Genomic DNA, 20,267 nt, shown 5'->3' with positions numbered 1-20,267 from the left:
CAAAATAAGGGGGAAGCCACTTAGGACAGAGATAAGGAGAAATTTCTTTATTCAGAGGGTTGTGAATCTTTAGAATTCTTTACCCCAGAGGGTTGTGGAAACTCAGTCATTGAATGTATTTAAAAGCAGAGATTGACAGATTTCTAAATACAAATGACATAAGAGTATATGAGGATAGTGTGGGAAAAAGGCATTGAAGTAGAATCAGCCATGATCATACTGAATGATGGGGCAGGCTCGATGGGCTGAATGGCCTGCTCCTGCGTCCCTACCCCTCCTCCTTTGCCATTCTGTCTTCGTACCATGGAATATTCATTTCCCAACCTTGATCTCCTTGTAACTATGTCTCAGTAATGGCAATTAAATCCAGATAATTTACCTCTATTTGTGTCACAAGTTCATCTATCTTATTACAGATGCTTCATGCATTCAGATAAAGGAACATCAATTTCATTTTTTACCTCTATTTCCTGCAGTGATCCTATTTGTCAATGTACAATTTTTGTTAAAACTCCGTCCCATTCTGTTGGCATTTACCCACATCGCTATCCTGCTCCGATGCCCTGACCTCTCTCTTTGGATTTCTAAATTTCCCTTTACCCAAAACCTCCCCACCTCTTTTTTAAAGCTCTGTCTACAGCCCTAGTTATGCGACTGGTCAGGATATTAGTCCCAGCCCTGTTCAAGTGAAGCCCATCCCATGAAAGAACAAAAAGTTAGTGAGCCTGCTGCCCTCAAAAAAATTGATAACATTGAAGAAAACAGGTCTGAACTTACTGGTGTGTCAATGAGGTTTAGGAGATAGGTCCTTCCTGCATGACTGTAAAAGAGAGTTGCTGTCTGTGCTTTCACAGTGATACCTCGTTCTCGCTCCACTTGCAGTTTATCTAGTACTTGCTTGTTGCGTTCAGTTTTGACAATTGCCCCTGAAAATGTATTACTTAAAATGTTTAACATGCATTTTCTTTCAATCAGGTGTGCTTAAAATACTATACTCATGTAATGTAGTACTAAACAATAAAAAACCCATATAAACAAAGTAACAGCCCTCTTTGTGAGGGTCATTTCTGTCAATCTGATCTCTAAAGGTGTTTGTGTCCTTTATATATCCTCGGCCCTGTGCTACTCCCTGTACAGAATCTACCTTGACAGTGAAATCATCAGAGATCAGTCAGACAACTAAGTATTACTTTTCTTCAAGTACGAGTGATAATTGTAACCTGTTGCAATACAGTAAAGCAAATCATTTAAAATAAAAAGAGAACCAGCAACAATGAAATGCTACATACTGCCAAGTGCCTAATTCATATCAAAACTGCAAGGCAGAATTCTTTTTAGAAAGGTTATAAAACAGATTTCAAAATTAAACAGCAAACAAGCAGTCCTTATTGTGTAACAAACAACTTACCAGTTATTTCCAGGAGTCTATCCGCTAGCGTACTTTTCCCATGGTCTACATGTGCTATGATGCTGAAATTCCTAATATTTTCAACTGGAAATTTAGAAAGGTCATAGTTTTCCTGCAAAAGATCAGGGTAACTATGATTAGGAGTATGAAAAGGATAGGAAAAATATTTATCTTAAAGGACAGAACTAATCTCTCCTACAAACTAGCTGGCTCCTGGTTTTAGACATAAAAAGGAAAATACTATATTTAATGATGATTCTGTTACCAGACATTGCATATTACCTTGATGTATCTTTTCAAATTTTGCAAGAAAGTATTTTAAGCTGATAAAAAAACATTGAAAATTTGAAAATGCTGAATATATAAAGGTTTATCAGCATCTGAAAAGGGAAAAGACAGGTTAACAGTTGGCAGAGACCATTCAGAGGAACTAGTTAATGAAGAACTACTTGTTCTGACAAACTTTACCAAAAACATTAACTTGCCTTTTTTTCTATCCTAATGCTGATGGATCTGTTGCATATATTTCCAACACTTTCTATTTATAGGCAAATTGATTTATTCAGTGCTGCTGTTAAAATTACAATATTTTGACCTGATCACTGATGAAATTAATATGCTATACATACATATACAATTTGTCTCGTTATTTAATTTTAACTAGTCATTTATGGCGTAGGAGGCCCGCTGATTCTATACTGGCTCTCCCTAGAGCAATCCAGTCAGTCCCATTCCCCCAGTCTATCCCGTTAGTCCCGCAAGTTTATTTGCTGCAATGCTATCATTTTGCTAGTCAGGAGGATAAACACACTTCAGTCAAAATCCATTGCATCAGCTGACCCAGAAAAGGACCAATTAGGAGCACGTATAGAATGAAGTGTAATGTATATATAAAAAGGAAACTACTTTTCCATCTTTTATCACTTAGATTATCAGATATGGAAGATCATTTAATCACAACATAGAATACCAAATCTTAAACCTGCAGAACAGCAGTGGTTAGGAACTCATTTTTACATAAAATGCATGCTTCAGGAAAATAAATACACAACACGCAGGCTGCCTTCGAAAGGGAATCAGGCTGAGGTTTGCTCATCCTGTGAAATGTTCCTATAGTTGCAGTGATGTTCCAGTTCATGTGTGCATACATCGTTATCTGTCTCACTCTAGTAAAGCTGTCAATGTGGTCAAGAGGCCACAAATACCATGTTTAAACAAGGGGGGGACATTTGATGGTAGAGTTTAGATGGAGCTTTACTCTGTATCCCTGGAATTTCGAAGGGGAAGGGATGATTTGATAGTTCGCTTAACAGTGAGGTTTATTTGAATAAAGGCAGCTTCTGAGTTAGCAGCTGCACATTTGGAAGAGTGGTCGGAGGACATGGCGCCGCCGGCTCGCTGCGGCCCACTCTACCGGCCAGGGCGCTGACTCCAGTCTGTTCCGCACCGGACTTCACTTCGTCTTCGGGTCAGCCTATTTTACAGGCCTCCGGTGCCCAGCCCCATCACCTTTTCCTGCTGTGGACAGTCTCTTTTCCCGGGCGGCCCTCCTGTTCCGCTGCCCAGTGAGGCCGCTCTCGACCCGCCCTGCTGCTGCTGCTGCTGCTGCTGCTGCTGCCGCCGCCTCTTTAAACTGATATTGAACACACAGCGGACAGCTAACGGCACCGGCAGCCGGCCGAAGGACATCAACATTGCAGCCGCAGAGGGGGCGGAGCCGCGACTGCGCACTTCCCGGCGACCGTGGCGCACGTGACTGAGGTCGCTTCTGGAGGCACTACTGAACATGCGCGGTCGTACCCGCCCCCGCGGGGGCGCAATTAAGATGCGACCACAATTTGCACGTGAGCGCACCTTTATTTGCAAATCAAAGTGACTTCTGACAACGCATGCCAGCGCTAACGTCATCAGAGAACTCCCTGATTTGCGCATGCGAGGAATGGACTCTTGCTATCAGTATGGCACTGTGAATGCGCAGCCAATGTCAGCACCAGACTTGCCAGGATTAATTTGTGAAAACGTCATGGCATACTGCAACGTCTGCTTGCTGCTCGCTCCTGGCCTCGCCACTTCTCCGCCCTCGGCTGCTCACTCTCTGCTTCACCCCCCCCCCCCCCCCAGCTACCTTTGGACCACTCGCTAGTGGCTTCGCCGCTTCCTCCCCTCTGCTCTGCCACTGCTCCCCACTCCCTCCCATGATTGCCACTTTTCTACCCTGTACAACAGAAGTGGGGGAAAGAGTGACACGATAGGCAGGGGAGGGAAGGGGAGGGAGACTGCGAGCGGGAGGCAGTGGGGAGCAGAGGCGAGGAAGCAGCGAGGCCGGCAGCAAGGGCCCACTGGAGGGGTGGGCGGGTGGTGAAACGGGGAGCGAGTGGCTGAGGGGGCAGAAATGGCGAGGCAGCGAGCAGCCGGGCATGGGAGGCAGCAGCTAAGAGAAGAGTGATGGTAGGAGGGAGCGGAGTACTGTTGGGGCTGGGATGGAGACAACCATTTGGGTTCATTTTTGTGATAAATTGAGCAGCGCCATCTTTACTATTGGTGACTGCCAAAAACATCACATACAGTGACGTTTCAGTGCTTGAGGCTGCATTTGTGCATGTGCGAGTACTGCACACCTAGTGGTTGTGTTGTCAGCAAACGCAGCCTTTGGAATTTTGCTGTCTTGACCCAACGCGACTTGAGGCTGAAGCTCTGAATAGAGGGAAAATGTTGGGATTAAGATCCTGCTCAAAGAGTGAGCTAGATTACAAAATCTAACAAAAAAAATCTATGTAGGTATATTCTAGTTTAAAAAGGAACAAGAAACGGAATGCATCCACATCGTCTACTTTGAAAAACTCTGATTTTGTTTGGAGAATCATAGAACGTTTACAGAACAGAAGGAGGCTATTCTACCCGTTATGTCCCTGTCACTCTGCAAGAGCAATTTGACTAGTTCCACTTCACGGCCCTCTCCTCATATTCCTGTAAATGTTTTCTGACAGGTGCTCAATCAGTTCCCTTTTGAAAGCGATGATTGAATTTGCCTCTACCACCCTTTCAGGCAGTGCATTCCAGATTGTAACCACTTGCTGCATAAAAAAAGTTTTTCCTCATTTTGCCAAACGCTTTAAATGTGTGTGCTTTGGTTCTTGATCCTTCTGCCAATGGAAACAGTTTCTCTCTACTCTGTCCACACCACTCATAATTTTGAACAGCTCTATCAAATCTCTCAAACTCCTCTAAGGAAAACCACTCCAGCTTCTCCAGTCTGTCCATGCAACTGAACTCCCTCAACCCCAGAACCATTCTCAAAAATCTTTTCTGTACGCTCTCGAAAGCCTTCACACCGTTCCTAAAGTGTGGTGCCCAGAACTGGACAATATTCCACTTCAGGCTGAACCACTGTTTTATGCAGTTTATCATAACTTCCTGGATTTTGTACTCTATGCCTCTACTTATAAAGTCCAAGATCCCGTCTACTTTATTAGACGCTTTCTCAACCTGTCCTGCCACCTTCAATGATTTGTGCAAGCATAATTCCAGGTCGCACTTTTCCTGCATGCCCTTCAGAATTGTACCCTTTATATTGCCTCTCCGCATTCTTCCTATCAAAATTAATCACTACATATTTCTCTGTGTTAAATTTCATCAGCCACCTGTCCGCCCATTCATCCAACCTGTCTATATCCTCTTGACGGCTATCACTATTCTGCTCACAGTTCACAATACTTTCAAGTTTCGTGTCATCCGCAAATTTTGAAATTGTGCCCTCTACCCCCAAGCCTAGTTCATTAATATATATAATATATATAATTATATATAATTAATATATATATATAATATATATTAACAGCAATGGTACTGACACCCCACTATATACTTTCCTCCAGTCTGAGGAACATCTGTTCACCACTGCGCTCTGTTTCTTGTCACTCAGCCAATTTTATATCCCTGATACCACTTTCCTTCTTATTCCATGGGCTTCAACTTTGATGACAAGCCTGTTACATGGCACTTTATCAAATGCTTTTTGGAAGTCAACACATCACATCAACATAAGAGCAAAATACTGCGGATGCTGGAATTCTGAAATGAGAACAGTAAGTGCTGGGAATACTCAGCAGGTCTGGAAACATCTGTGCAGAGAGAAACAGAGTTAATATTTCAGTTCTGATGAAAAATCACAGAACTGAAACATTGGCCGGAATTTTACCCTCCTCGGACAGGAACCATCCACGGACCAAAAAGTCGGTGGCAATCCCGTCTCCGCCTGGCCTGGTGATCCAGACCGCATTTTATGGTCCCCAGGCCCTTAATTGGTGTGAGGCGGGACTTCAACCTCAATGAGGCAGGAAGTCCCGCCTAATGGAGCTGCCGGCAATTAGCGGGCCAGCAGCCCTTAGTCCCAGCAGTGTCACCGGGAGCGGTGGCCACTGCTGGGATTTTAAAAAATTCATTCATGGAATGTGGGTGTCGCTGGCGAGGCAAACATTTATTACTCATCCCAAATTGCCCCTGAGAAGGTGGTGGTGAGCTGCCGTCTTGAACCGCTGCAGTCCATGTGAGGTAGGTGCACCCACAGTTCTGTTAGGAAGGAAGTTCCAGGATTTTGACCCAGCAACAGTGAAGGAACAGCGATGGAGGGGAACTTGCAAGTGGTGATGTTCCCATGCATTTGCTGTGCTTTTTTTTCTAGTTGGTAGAGGTCGTGGGTTTGGAAGGTGCTGTCGAAGGAGCCTTGGTGCCTTGCTGCAGTGCGTCTTGAAGATGGTGCACACTGCTACCACTGTGCGTCGGTGGTACAGGGAGTGAATTGTTTGTAGATGGGGTGCCAATCAAGTGGGCTGTTTTGTCCTGGATGGTGTCGAGCTTCTTGAGTGTTGTTGGAGCTGCACCCATCCAGGCAAGTGGAGAGTATTCCATCACACTCCTGACTTGTGTCTTGTAGATGGTGGACAGGCTTTGGGGAGTCAGGAGGTGAGTTACTCACCACAGGATTCCTAGCCTCTGACCTGCTCTTGTAGCCACGGTATTTATATGGCTACTCCAGTTCAGTTTTTGGCCAATGGTAACCCCTAGGATGTTGATAGTGGGGGATTCAGCGATCGTAATGCCATTGAATGTCAAGGGGAGATGGTGAGATTCTCTTTTGTTGGAGATGGTCATTGCCTGGCACTTGTGTGGTGTGAATGTTACTTGCCACCTATCAGCCCAAGCCTGGATATTGTCCAGGCCTTGCTGCATTTCTACATGGACTGCTTCAATATCTGAGGAGTCAGGAATGGTGCTGAACGTTGTGCAATCATCAGCGAACATCCCCACTTCTGACCTTATGATTGAAGGAAGGTTATTGATGAAGCAGCTAAAGATGGCTGAGCCTCGGACACTGCCCTGAGGAACTCCTGCAGTGATGTCCTGGAGCTGAGATGATTGACCTCCAACAACCACAATCATCTTCCTTTGCGTTGGGTATGGCTCCAAACAGTGGCGAGTTTTCCCCCTGATTCCCATTGACTTCAGATTTGCTAGGGCTCCTTGATGCCATACTCAGTCAAATGCTGCCTTGTTGTCAAAGGCAATCGCTCTCACCTCACCTCTTGAGTTCAGCTCTTTTGTCCATGTTTGAATCAGGCTGTAATGAGGTCAGGAGCTGAGTGACCCTGGCGGAACCCAAACTGAGCAGATTATTGCCAAGCAAGTGCCGCTTGATAGCACTGTCGATTACACCTTACATCACTTTACTAATGATTGAGAGTAGGGCAGTTAGGCTTGTCCTGCTTTTTGTGTACAGGACATACCTGGGCAATTTTTCACATTTCTGGTAAATGCCAGTGTTGTAGCTGTACTGGAACAGCTTGGCTAGGGGTGCGGCAAGTTCTGGAGCACAGGTCTTCAGTACTATTGCCGGAATATTGTCAGGGCCCATAGCTTTTGCAGTATCCGGTGCCTTCAGTCATTTTTTGATACCACGCAGAGTGAATCGAATTGGCTGACGTCTGGTATCTGTGATGTTGGGGGACTTCAAGAGGAGGCCGAGATGGATCATCAACTCGGCACTTCTGGCTGAAGATTGTTTCAAATGTTTCAGCCTTATCTTTCGTACTGATGTGCTGGGGTCCCCCATCATTGAGGATGGAGATATTTGTGGAGCCACCCCTTCCAGTCAGTTGTTTAATTGTCCACCACCATTCATGGCTGGATATGGCAGGACTGCAGAACTTAGGTCTGATCCGTTGATTATGGGATTGCTTAGATCTGTCTATTGCATGCTGCTTATGCAGGTTGGCATGCAAGTAGTCTTGTGTTGTAGCTTCACCAGGTTCACACCTCTTTTTGAGGTATGCCTGGTGCTGCCCCTGGCATGCCTTCCTGCACTCTTCATTGAACCAGGGTTGGTCTCCTGGCTTAATGGGAATGTGTCAGGCCATGAGGTCACCGATTGTGGTTGAGTACAATTCTGCTGCTGCTGATGGTCCACAGCGCCTCATGGATGCCCAGTTTTGCAGTGCTAGGTCTGTTCGAAATCTATCCTATTTAGCATGGTGGTAGTGCCACATTACACAGTGGAGAGTATCCTCAATGTGAAGACGGGTCTTTGTCTCCACAAGGACTGTACGGTGATCAATCCTACCAATACTGTCATGGACAGATGCATCGATGGCAGGCAGATTGGTGAGGACAAGGTCAAGTATGTTTTTCCCTCTTTTCGGTTTCCTCACCACCTGCCGCAAACCCAGTCTAGCAGCTATGTCCTTTAGGACTCGGCCAGCTCGGTCAGTAGTGGCGCTACCGAGCCACTCTTGGTGATGGACATTGAAGTCCCCCACCCAGAGTACATTCTGCGCCCTTGACACCCTCAGTGCTTCCTCCAAGTGGTGTTCAACATGGAGGAGTACTGATTCATCAGCTGAGGGAGGGCAGTAGGTGGTAATCAGCAGGAGGTTTCCTTGCCTATGTTTGACCTGATGCCATGAGACTTCATGGGGTCCGGAGATAATGTTGAGGACTCCCAGGGCAACTCCCTGCCAACTGTATACCACTGTGTCGCCACCTCTGGTGGGTCCAGTGGGACAGGACATACCCGGGAATGGTGATGGTAGTGTCTGGGACATTGTCTGTAAGGTATGATTCAGTGAATATGACTATGTTGGGCTGTTGCTTGACTAGTCTGTGGGACAGCTCTCCCAACTTTGTCACAATCCCCCAGTTGTTAGTAAGGAGGGCTTTGCAGGATCGACAGGGTTGAGTTTGCCGTTGTCATTTCCGGTGCCTAGTTCGATGCCGGGTCTCCGTCTGGTTTCATTCTTTTTATTGACTTTGTAGCTGTTAGATACAATTGAGTGGCTTGCTAGGCCATTTCAGAGGGCATCTGAGAGTGGGTCTGGAGTCACATGTAGGCCAGACCAGGTAAGGACAGCAGATTTACTTCCCTAAAGAACATTACTGAACAAGATGGGTTTTTACAACAATCGACAATGGTTTCTTGGCTATCATTAGATAAGTTTTTTTGAATTCCAAATTTATTAATTGAATTCAAATTCTACCTTCTGCTATGGTGGGATTTGAACCCATATCCCCAGAGAAATACCCTGGGTCTCTGGGTTACTAGTCCAGTGACAATTACACTACGCCACTGCCTTACACTTACTGCAACCCAGCTTCAAGAAAAAGAAGAAGGACAGCCCCAGAAAAAGCTAAATTTTTGGGGACTCATCAGGAGTGATCAGTCAGGCCCCAGCAAGGCAAGGGTGGCCGATTGGTGGGACGAGTAGGCATGTTGGGCATTGGAGGTGGTTGGGGCATCAGGGGCAGCCCTCCGTCGGGCACAAGGTGTCTGATTAGGAGAGCTCCCCAGGCCGTCAGAAAGCCACCTACTTTTAACAGGTGGTTTTACCCGGGCTTGTGCCATCTGTTTGCCAATGGTAAAATTCCCGTGGCGACCGGTGGAGGCCCTTAAGTGGCTGATAACTGTCAATTTAAGGGTCTTGATTGGCCTGGGGTGGGCAGGCCGTTTTTCACCACCGCTGCCCCGCGTAAAATGGCAGCAGAGACAGAAGCGGGTTGGGAAGGGCCCCCGAGCTTCCCACTCCATTTTATGCCCCCCCCCCCCCATGCCACAATCCCGCTCTTTGGGGGGAGGGGGTAAAATTCCGGCCATTAACTCTGTTCCTCTCTACACAAATGCTGCCAGACCTGCTGAGTATTTCTGGGACTTTCTGTTCTCGTTACATCACATCAACCATCTCAGAGAACAGTAGTAAAATCGGGCAGAGTCAGCATGGATTTATGAAAGGGAAATCATGCTTGACAAATATACTAGAATTCTTCGAGGATGTAACTAGTAGAGTTGATGAGGGGGAGCCAGTGGATGTGGTTTATTTGGACTTTCAGAAGACTTTCGGACAAAGTCCCACATAAAAGATTAGCGTGTAAAATTAAAGCGCATGGTGTTGGGGGTAGTGTATTGCGATGGGTAGAAAATTGGTTGGCAGACAGGAAACAAAGAGTAGGAATAAACGAGTCTTTTTCCAAATGGCAGGCAGTGATTAGTGGGGTATTGCAGGGATCGGTGCTAGGACCCCAGCTTTTCACAGTATATATTAATGATTTAGATGAGGGAACTAAATGTAATATCTCCAAATTTGCAGATGACACAAAACTGGGTGGGAGGGTGAGTTGTGAGGAGGATGCAGAGAGGCTTCAGGGTGATTTGGACAAGTTGAGTGAGTGGGCAAATGCATGGCAGATGCAGTATAATGTGGATACATGTGAGGTTATCCACTTTGGTAGTAAAAACAGGAAGGCAGATTATTATCTGAATGGCTATAAACTGAGAGAGGGGAATATGCAGCGAGAACTGGGTGTTCTCGTACACCAGTCGCTGAAGGTAAGCATGCAGGTCCAACAGGCGTTAAAAAAAAGCAAATGGTATGTTGGCCTTCATAGTGAGAGGATTCGAGTACAGGAGCAGGGACATCTTGCTGCAATTATACATGGCCTTGGTGAGGCCACAAATGTGTGCAGTTTTGGTCTCCTTATCTGAGGAAGGATGTTCTTGCTATAGAGGGAGTGCAGCAAAGGTTTACCAGACTGATTCCTGGGATGGCGGGACTGACGTACGAGGAGAGATTGAGTCGTTTAGGATTTAGGAGTTCAGAGGAGTGAGGGGGGGATCTCATAGAAACCTATAAAATTCTAACAGGACTTGACAGGGTAGATGCAGGAAGGATGTTTCCGATGGTGAGGGAGTCCAGAACCAGGGGTCATAGTCTAAGGATACGGGGTAAACCTTTCAGGACAGAGATGAGGAGAAATTTCTTCACCCAGAGAGTGGTGAGCCTGTGGAATTCGCTACCATAGAAAGCAGTTGAGGCCAAAACATTGTATGTTTTCAAGAAGGAGTTAGATATAGCTCTTGAGCTATAGGGATCAAAGGGTATGGGGCGAAAGTGGGAACAGGCTATTGAGTTTGATGATCAGCCATGATCATAATGAATGGCGGAGCAGGCTCGAAGAGCCGAATCGCCTACTCCTGCTTCAATTTTCTATGTTTCTATGTTTGTTACCTCCTCAAAAATCTCAATTAAGTTAGTTAAACACAATTTAACAAATTTGTGCTGGCTTCCCTTAATTATTCTGCATTTGTCCAAGTGACTATTAATGTTCTTCCAGATTATCGTTTCTAAAAGCTTTCCCACCGAAGTTAAACTGCCTGGCCTGTAGTTGCTGGGTTCTTATGGTGAGGCATGGTCAATTATCAACTTTCATGTGGGATTTTTATATCAATCTAATTGATTTATGCAGTTTTCTTACACCTGATCTGCCTTTCGAACAAAACTGGGTCTAAGGTTTATATTTGCATCTTTTGATATTTCGTTATAGATATTGTTAGTGCCTTTTAACTTTTTTCAAATTGTTTGAGTATTCATTGTACACACAAATACCTAAAATCTTTTTCCCTTAATGGGCCAAATAATATGTATCGTAAAGCTGCAGGAGCTAAATATAAAGTTTAAAACCACAATCTCATTCCATATATGTCAAGCTGCTAATAACAACAAATCTTGGTGTTCGTATTTTGGCTTTATCTACGAATGAGCAATAGTGCTAAAAGCAGCTCTTTCCAAATATCTAGGACACAGAAGGATTTGGCCCATTGGGGTCAATACTGATTGAAAAAGAACTACCCAGTCAAATCCCATCTTCCAGCTCTTGGTCTGTAGCCCTGTAGGTTCTGGCGCCTCAAGTGCATATCCAGGTATTTTTAAATGTGATGAGCATTTTTGCCTCTACCAACCTTTCAGTCAGTGATTTTCAGACACCCGCCACACTCTCGGTGAAAATTTGTTTTCCACAACTCCCCTCTAATCCTTCCACCAATTACTTTAAATTTAGGCTCCCTGGTTTTTATTCTCTCTGCTAACTGAAATAGGTCTTTTCTATCCACTCTCTCTAGGCCCCTCAATTTTTGTACAACTCAATTAAATCTCCCCTTAGCCTCCTCTGTTCAAAAGAAAACAACAGCAACCTATCCAAATCTTTCCTGATAGCTAAAATTGTCCATTCATGGCGACATCCTTGTAAATCTCTTCTATATGCCCTCTCTAGTGTGATCACATCCTTCCTGTAATGCGTGACCAAAACTATATACAGTACTCTAACTGTAGTCGAACTAGTGTTGTATATAGTTCTAGCGTAACATTTCTGCTCTTATACTGAATGCCTTGGCCAATAAAGCAAAATATCCTGGTTTCTTGACCACCTGTCCTGCTACCTTCAGGGATCTGTAGACATCTAGCTAGGACACTCCAAGATTCCTCTGTTCCTTGACACTTACCATTTATTGTGTATTCCCTTGCCCTGTTTGTTCTCCACATGTGCATTACCTCACACTTCTCTGGATTGAGTTCCATTTGCCTCTTTTCTGTCAACATGACCAGTCCATTGATATATTCCTGCAGTCTACAGCTTTCTTCCTCACTATCAGCCACACGACCAATTTTCGTATCATCTGCAAACGTCTTAATCATGCCCCCTACATTTCAGTCTAAGTTATTGATATGTACCATGAGCAGCAAGGGTCGCGGCACTGAGTCCTCCGGAACCCCACTGGAAGCAGCCTTCCAGTCACAAAAACACCCATTGAACATTACCCTTTGCTTCCTGCCACTAAGCCAATTTTGGATTCAACTTGCCACTTTCCCTTGGATCCTATGAGCTATTAATTTACTGATCAGTCTGCAATGTGGGACCTTGACAAAAACCTTATGAAAATGCATGTAGACTATGCCAAACGCAATATCCTCATTGACTCTCCTTGCTACCTTCTCAAAAAAATTCAATCAAGTTAGTCAGACATGACCTTCCCTTAACAATTCCATGTTGACAGTCCTTGATTAATCTGTGCCTCTCTAAATGACAATTTACACTCTCAGAAATTTTTCCAATAATTTTCCCACTGCCAAGAATAGGCTGACTGGCCTGTTATTGATGCCATTGCTGCCAATTTAGAGTCTAAAGTGCTAGATAATGCTGTCTCTTAAACATGCACCGCTGAACACATGTTCAGAAGCAGGAAGGACCCCTCCAACAGTGCTATTTAAAGGGATCATCAACTACTTTCAGATTAGTTGTTGGAGCAGGAAATATTTGCAACATCTCCCAGTTTGCTGTCCACAGTTACATAAGGAAGGTCACTAGGCTCTATTCCAAAAGAGCTGAATGCATTTCATTTGGTCTTGTCATAGAGAAGTAAGATGGAGTGAACATGTGGCTTCGCGAGGACTGCAGGCTTCTTGTGGTGCAGATTACTATTGATGGAAAGCACACCACTTTGCAGGCACCATACGTCAATGCTGAGATGTACCACAATTGCAAGGGATTCCACTCCCTCAACGTTCAGGCAGTATGCGACCATATGCAGCATATCATGCAGGTCAGTACCTGCTATCCTGGCAGCAGTCATGACGCCATCTGTATCTGAGCCACCACAACAATCCAAGGGTGGCTACTTAGCAACAAGGGCTATCCACAGACCATATGGCACATGGCTCCAGTGTGCAATTCATGCACACGCGGGCAGCATGCATATAATGAAAGCCACACAAAATGTGATCGAGCAGATCATTGGTATACTTAAACAACACTTCAACCGCCCTGGAGGAGCCTGCAGTACTCGGCAGATTCACGGTTATCTGCTGCATGCTGCACCACCTCACCATCATGAGGGCACACCACCTGCCACCAACTATATGGCAACCAGCTAAAAAGGAGGAGGAGGAAGGAAAGAGGTAACCAAAGCAGCCCCTTTCTGCCCGTGATCAACTAATCCAGCTATGATTCTGGTAAACACAACTGCAACTTTCCATTCACCAACACTCCAACACCTTACCTTCACTCCATTACTGATCATCACAGCATTCAATTGGCCACAATGCAAAAATAAAAGCCACCCTACAAAATAAACATTCCAAACATAATTTATAAATCAAACCATGCCATATTTTGTACAAATGTCAACCAATCAACCTTATATTTCCCTTAGTGCCTGGCTTCTGGGTGCCTTTCTTTGTCCTAATGCTCCTATGCAGTGCTGCCTCAATGGCTGCAGCAGGGCTGGTGGAAGCCTGCTGACTTCCAGTGGGGGAGATTGCAGATGGCGTTGCATGATGACCTCAAGCAGTTCTGGCCCCAGAAGGCCCGACTTCAGACTGCACCATATCAATATGGATGGCAGCAGTCTAGGCTGGCTAGCTGACAGGCAAGACCACTGGTGAAGTGGCAGGGGTGGGAGGACAAATGCTGCCATCCTGAAAGAAGACAGTAGGTTTGTGCTCCATGGTGTCACTACCACTACCCTGGGGCTGCACCTCAACAATCCTAGCAATGTGTTCGAGGACAGATTGCTGAACTGCTGTGACATTCTGCAACCTCCTATCCACAGCTACGATGGCAGCAGTCTGAGGCTGTGAGGCAGCAAGCTGAGCTTGCATGGCTTTTTGGCAAACATGCCAATGCATCAAGCATTTGGTTGTGCATACCCATTAGCCTTCTTCCTATGCTGCCCAATCAAAGTGTTCATCTGAGTCCTCTGCAGTAGAACTTGTCTACGACCTCGCCCTCTGGTGAGCTGGCACCTGCACTACCTTTGTCCCCTGTCTTGGCTGCAGGCCACTCATGCCCAGTGTCTCAACATGTGCAGTTCCCACCTCTGAGCTGTCCTCTAAATGATGTCCAGTGCCACCACCTGAGCTGGTTATTGCGAGTGTGAGGATGAGTGACAGTGTTGGTTCTTCATTACTGTCTTTCTGCTCTTCCACTTCTTTCTTTTTCATCACTGCCTTGTATGGTAGCTGGTCTTAGATACCTGAAAAGAGAAAGACATCAGTTAGGGTTGCTATGAGGGTTGGGGAGAGGGTGTTGGTGGTGGTGTGGGGAAGTAAGAGGTGCATGCTTACATGATCTGCAGCTTGTAAATCAGAAGAGATTGTGGGATTAGGGGAAAGTGGGATGTGAGATGCAGGATACTGTCATCATCAATGGTTTCAGTCCCATTGCTGGCCATGGCGGTAGTCATGGCCTCTCCCTTGATGGAGAGCATTTTCTCTTCCATCGGGGGGTAAGGACATCCAGTCATGCCTGTCCCCCTCTGGTTATGTGCCACCTTCTCCTGCAAGAGATAGAAAAATCTGTCCGTGAGCGTAGTGCAATATTTTTGATAATGGGTTGTCATGGTTGAAAAGCTTGCAGTGATTGCAAGCTATGAGATTTAGCTGAGAGGCTTGCAGCATTGCCAAGGGTGTGAGGATGAGGTGAAGCAATGAATGTTAGGTATGAGTTGTAATTGACAGAAATTGATGACAGGTGAGTGATGGGGATGTGGTGCATTGAGCAGTGGTGGGATATGGCATTTGAAGATGCACTTACAGGCTTTAACCACTCATGTAAAGTCATAGAACTTCTTGCACCAATGCATCCAGGTCCCTGAAAATTATCTTCTTCATCTACATGCTGATCCTTGGTGACATCATGTGAAGACATTTTGTCTGCTTCCACATGTACATTGAGAAAAGGTTGCATTTGCTGACAATGCTACCATTAGGTGGCGCTGCATTGACACATGCACAAATGCAGCCTGTGCCACTAAAACGTCAGAGTCTGCGATGTCAGCAGCTGCCAGGACTAAAGATGGAGCTGCTCAAATAATCACACCAAGGCAGCCTAAACACATGGCAGCACACAGTGGCAGGAGGGAGAGAGCGAGTGAGCGGGCGGGGAGTGGGGGGTAGCGGGCGGGCCGGGGTGGGGGGGGGGGGAACGAGCAGGCAGGCCGGGGTGGTGGGGGGGTGGGGGGGAGGGTAGCGAGCGGGCAAGCTGGGGGAGCGGGCGAGCGGGCGGGCGGGCGGGCAGGTGGAGGGGTGGGGGTGTGAGCGAGCAGGCCGGGGGGGAGCGAGCGAGCAGGCCGGGGGGGAGCGAGCGAGCAGGCTGGGGGTGGGTGGGTTTGGGGGGAGAGAGCGAGCGGGTGTGTTGGGGTGGAGAAGAGAGCGAGTGGGCGGGCTGGTGGGGGGGGGGTGGAGGGGGAAGAGAGCGAGCGGGCGGGCTGGGAGGGTGGGGAGGAGTGCGCACCCGCAGCCACCGCCAAGGTTATCGGCTGCGCTCTCCCCGCTTCCCCACCCCCGCTCTCTCCCCGCTTCCCCACCCCTGCTCTCTGTACGCGTTACTCGATGACGTAATCTGCGCATGCGCCAACCAGTCCGGGCAATGCAGAACGCAGCGCATGCGCAGAGAGTAGCAGCCAATCTGCGCATGTGCACAGGTTGGTGCACTCTGATGACATCAGCTGACAGCTGCATTGTCGATAATCACTTTGTTGATAAAATCCATCTCTACCTCTCCACTACCTTTTTTGAGGCAGAAGAGATGTCTTTCATCTGCGTAATAAATTACTTTCTAGTGATATAATGACGTATCTACAACAACTTACATTTATGCAAAGCTTTTACTGTAGAAAATCATCTTAAAATGGCTCACAGAGTCATAATCAAGTAATGGCTTGGGAAGTAAATTCCAGAGAATGGAGCATAAGCGACTGAAAGCACAGCTGCCAATGGTGGGGCCATGGAGTTTTGGGAAACAGAAGAGACCAGAGTCAGTGGAACAAAGAGTACAGACTAGGAGGATGTAGGGCTGGAGGATGTTACAAAGATAGGAATGGGTGAGGTTATGAATGTATTTAAATATGAGGATGAGAATTGTAAAGCGAAGGCGTTGGGGGAATTTTTGTTAGTGAGCTCAGGGGTGATGGATGAGTGGGACTTACTGCAGCATAGGTTTCCAGCAGCAGAGTTTTGAATGAGCTGAAATTTACTGCTGCTGGAAAGTAGGAGGGCAGCCAGGAATAGAATTTTGAGTCTTGTGATGACAAATGGATGAAGGTTTCAGCTGCAGATGACCAGAGGTGAAAGCAGACAATGTTAAAGGTGAAAGTAGATGGTCTTTGTGATGAAGAGGATATGGAGCTGGATGCTCAGGGTCATATAATATTCTGAAGGTGCAAATAGTCAGGCTTAGCCTAAGATAGTGGAAGGGGAGGCCGATGGAACTGCACTTGCATATTCATATTCTTAAGTACCTAGTCTGTGGCCCTCCATTCACCATAATACTTCTGTAGCATCAATTTGTGCAGTCACTCTCTGAACTCCATCTTTGATGCCATTATCACTAGCAAAATCTGTAATCTTGTTCTTCATATAGCCCCAGCCTTCACTCCTAAAAGTCCAAGGGGGTCAGGCTTGAACATATCTAGTGGACAACTGGTTTAGCCATCCATTTGGCTGGACCATATGAAATGCTATCAGGACTCAATTGCTGTCCTCTACTGAGTCAATCCAATTCTCCAGGATCCTCCTGGAGAGTGAAAATGACACCCATTTTCTTTACCCACCAACAGTATCCTTACACCCTCCACCTTCCCTCCAGCAACAAGGGAGCTCTTGTACTTCTTAGTCTTCGGATTCAAACTATTTATCTGCCTCTGCTGCTTCCTTCCCATCTCCTTACCCCCAAGCCAAGCCTCCCAACCTTGAACCCATGTCTTTCTCTAGTTTCCTATTTCACCTCATGTGTTTTCCAAGCTTTACTCATCCATGAATTCACCTCCTGGTTCCTTAACCCCATTCCCAACAAACTGATGACCATCTAACTTACCTTCCTGACGCCCATGTTAACCAATGTAAAGAGCTCTGATGAAAGGTCATTGACCTGAAATGTTGTCGTTGTTTCTGTCTCCAAGGATGCTATCTGACCTGCTGAGTGCTTCCAGCATTTTCTGTTTTTATCTCAGATTTCCAGCATCTGCAGCAATTTGCTTTTCATAGAAAATAGTTATCGCCCCTCAGGTACTGTCCCCCTTCCTTTCAAAATTGTTGTCATTAAACACTCCTGAAAAGACTCACTCTCAAACCCTCTGTCTTTGCAAGGTACATCCCCATCTCCAACCTCCCTTTCCTTTCGAAAGCCTTTAGCAAAATGGATAACAGAATGTTCGTCTTTATCTTAAGGAAATTGCAATGCTCAAGTGATGTTTCAGTTGTATGGTGCCTTGGTCAGATTCCATCTGGAGTACAGCACCTCAGGAATTCATTTTGGCCTTGCAGGTGGTACAGCACAGATTCATCAAAATGATTCTGGGGCTTTTTTTACATTTTTTCACCGAATGCGAGTATCGCTGGCAGACCAGCATTTATTGCACAAGACTAATTACCTTGAGAAGGAGGTGAGCCACCTTTTGGAACTGCTGGAGTCCTTGTGTAGGTATACCCACAGTGCTTTTTAAAAATTCATTCATGGGATGTGGGCGTCGCTGGCCAGGCCAGAATTTATTGCCCATCCCGAATTGTCTTTGAGAAGGTGGTGGTGAGCTGCCTTCTTGAACCGCTGCAGTCCATGTGAGGTAGGTACACCCACAGTGCTGTTAGGAAGGGAGTTCCAGGATTTTGACCCAGCAACAGTGAAGGAACGGCGATATAGTTGCAAGTCAGGATGGTGTGTGACTTGGAGGGGAACTTGCAGGTGGTGGTGTTCCCATGTATTTGCTGCCCTTGTCCTTCTAGTTGGTAGAGGTCGTGGGTTTGGAACGTGCTGTCTAAGGAGTCTTGGTGCATTGCTGCAGTGCATCTTGGAGATGGTACACACTGCTGCCACTGTGCGTCGGTGGTGGAGGAAGTGAATGTTTGTAGATGTCCTGGATGGTGTCGAGCTTCTTGAGTGTTGTTGGAGCTGCACCCATCCAGGCAAGTGGAGAGTATTCCATCACACTCCTGACTTGTGCCTTGTAGATGGTGGACAGGCTTTGGAGAGTCAGGAGGTGAGTTACTCACCTCAGGATTCCTAGCCTTTGACCTGCTCTTGTAGCCACGGTATTTATTTGGCTACTCCAGTTCAGTTTCTTGTCAATGATAGCCCCTAGGATGTTGATAGTGGGGGATTCAGTGATGGTAATGCCGTTGAATGTCAAGGGGAGATGATTAGATTCTCTTTTGTTGGAGATGGTCATTGCCTGGCACTTGTGTGGCGCGAATGTTACTTGCCACTTATCAGCCCAAGCCTGGATATTGTCCAGGTCTTGCTGCATTTCTACACAGACTGCTTCAGTATCTGAGGAGTCACGAATGGTGCTGAACATTGTGCAATCATCAGCGAACATCCCCACTTCTGACTTTATGATTGAAGGAAGATCATTGATGAAGCAGCTAAAGATGATTGGGCCGAGGACACTATACTGGGGAACTCCTGCAGTGATGTCCTGGAGCTCAGATGATTGACCTCCAACAACCACAACCATCTTCCTTTGTGCTAGGTATGACTCCAGCCAGCGGAGGGTTTTCCACCTGATTCCCATTGACCTCAGTTTTGTTTGGGCTCCTTGATGCCATAATCAGTCAAATGCTGCCTTGATGTCAAGGGCAGTCACTCTCACCTCACCTCTTGAGTTCAGCTCTTTTATCCATGTTTGAACCAAGGCTGTAAAGAGGTCAGGAGCTGAGTGGCCCTGGCGGAAGCCAAACTGAGCATCACTGAGTAGGTTATTGCTAAGCAAGTGCCGTTCGATGGCACTGTTGATGACACCTTCCATCACTTCACTGATGATTGAGAGTAGACTGATTGGGCGGTAATTGGCCGGGTTGGACTTGTCCTGCTTTTTGTGTACAGGACATACCTGGGCAATTTTCCACATTGCAGGGTAGATGCCAGTGTTGTAGCTGTACTGGAACAGCTTGGCTAGGGGCGCGACAAGTTCTGGAGCACAGGTCTTCAGTACTATTGCCAGAATATTGTCAGGGCCCATAGCTTTTGCAGTATCCAGTGCCTTCAGTCGTTTCTTGATATCACACGGAGTGAATTGAATTAGCTGAAGTCTGGCATCTGTGATGCTAGGGACTTCAGGAGGAGGCCGAGATGGATCATCAACTCAGCACTTCTGGCTGAACATTGTTGCAAATGCTTCAGCCTTATCTTTCGCACTGATGTGCTGGGCTCCCCCATCATTGAGGATGGGGATATTTGTGGAGCCACCTCCTCCAGTTAGTTGTTTAATTGTCCACCACCATTCACGGCTGGATGTGGCATAACTGCAGAGATTAGATCTGATCCATTGGTTATGGGAATGCTTAGCTCTGTCTATCACATGCTGATTACGCAGTTTGGCATGCAAGTAGTCCTGGGTTGTAGCTTCACGAGGTTGACCCTTCATTTTGAGGTATGCCTGGTGCTGCTCCTGGCATGCCCTCCTGCACTCTTCATTAAACCAGGGTTGGTCTCCTTGCTTGATGGTAATGGTAGAGTGGGGAATATGCCGGGCCATGAGGTTACAGAT

At 46.4% G+C, this 20,267-nt stretch overlaps 1 protein-coding gene across 3 annotated transcripts in view; it reads right to left on the bottom strand.

Moving 5' to 3' along the window:
- Nucleotides 1-20,267, bottom strand: part of guf1 (GTP binding elongation factor GUF1) — a 194,013-nt gene that overhangs the window by 67,741 nt on the left and 106,005 nt on the right. For 2 of the 3 annotated variants that reach the window (XM_068036073.1, XM_068036082.1), the window contains exons 1-3: nt 2,918-3,133; nt 1,409-1,520; nt 778-926 (exon numbers count right to left, since the gene is read on the bottom strand). In XM_068036073.1, coding sequence (XP_067892174.1) covers nt 778-926; nt 1,409-1,520; nt 2,918-3,103 — 447 coding nt within the window. In that variant the 5' untranslated portion in view covers nt 3,104-3,133. Of the gene's footprint in view, nt 1-777; nt 927-1,408; nt 1,521-2,917; nt 3,134-20,267 lie in introns of those variants that run through there. The other variant, XM_068036092.1, reaches the window with a different exon arrangement.

The sequence above is a fragment of the Heterodontus francisci genome, chromosome 1 (assembly GCF_036365525.1).
Source record: "Heterodontus francisci isolate sHetFra1 chromosome 1, sHetFra1.hap1, whole genome shotgun sequence".
In the NCBI taxonomy this organism is placed as follows: domain Eukaryota; kingdom Metazoa; phylum Chordata; class Chondrichthyes; order Heterodontiformes; family Heterodontidae; genus Heterodontus; species Heterodontus francisci.
Note: the sequence above shows the minus strand (reverse complement) of the source record. Positions and strands in the feature narration are given on the sequence as shown.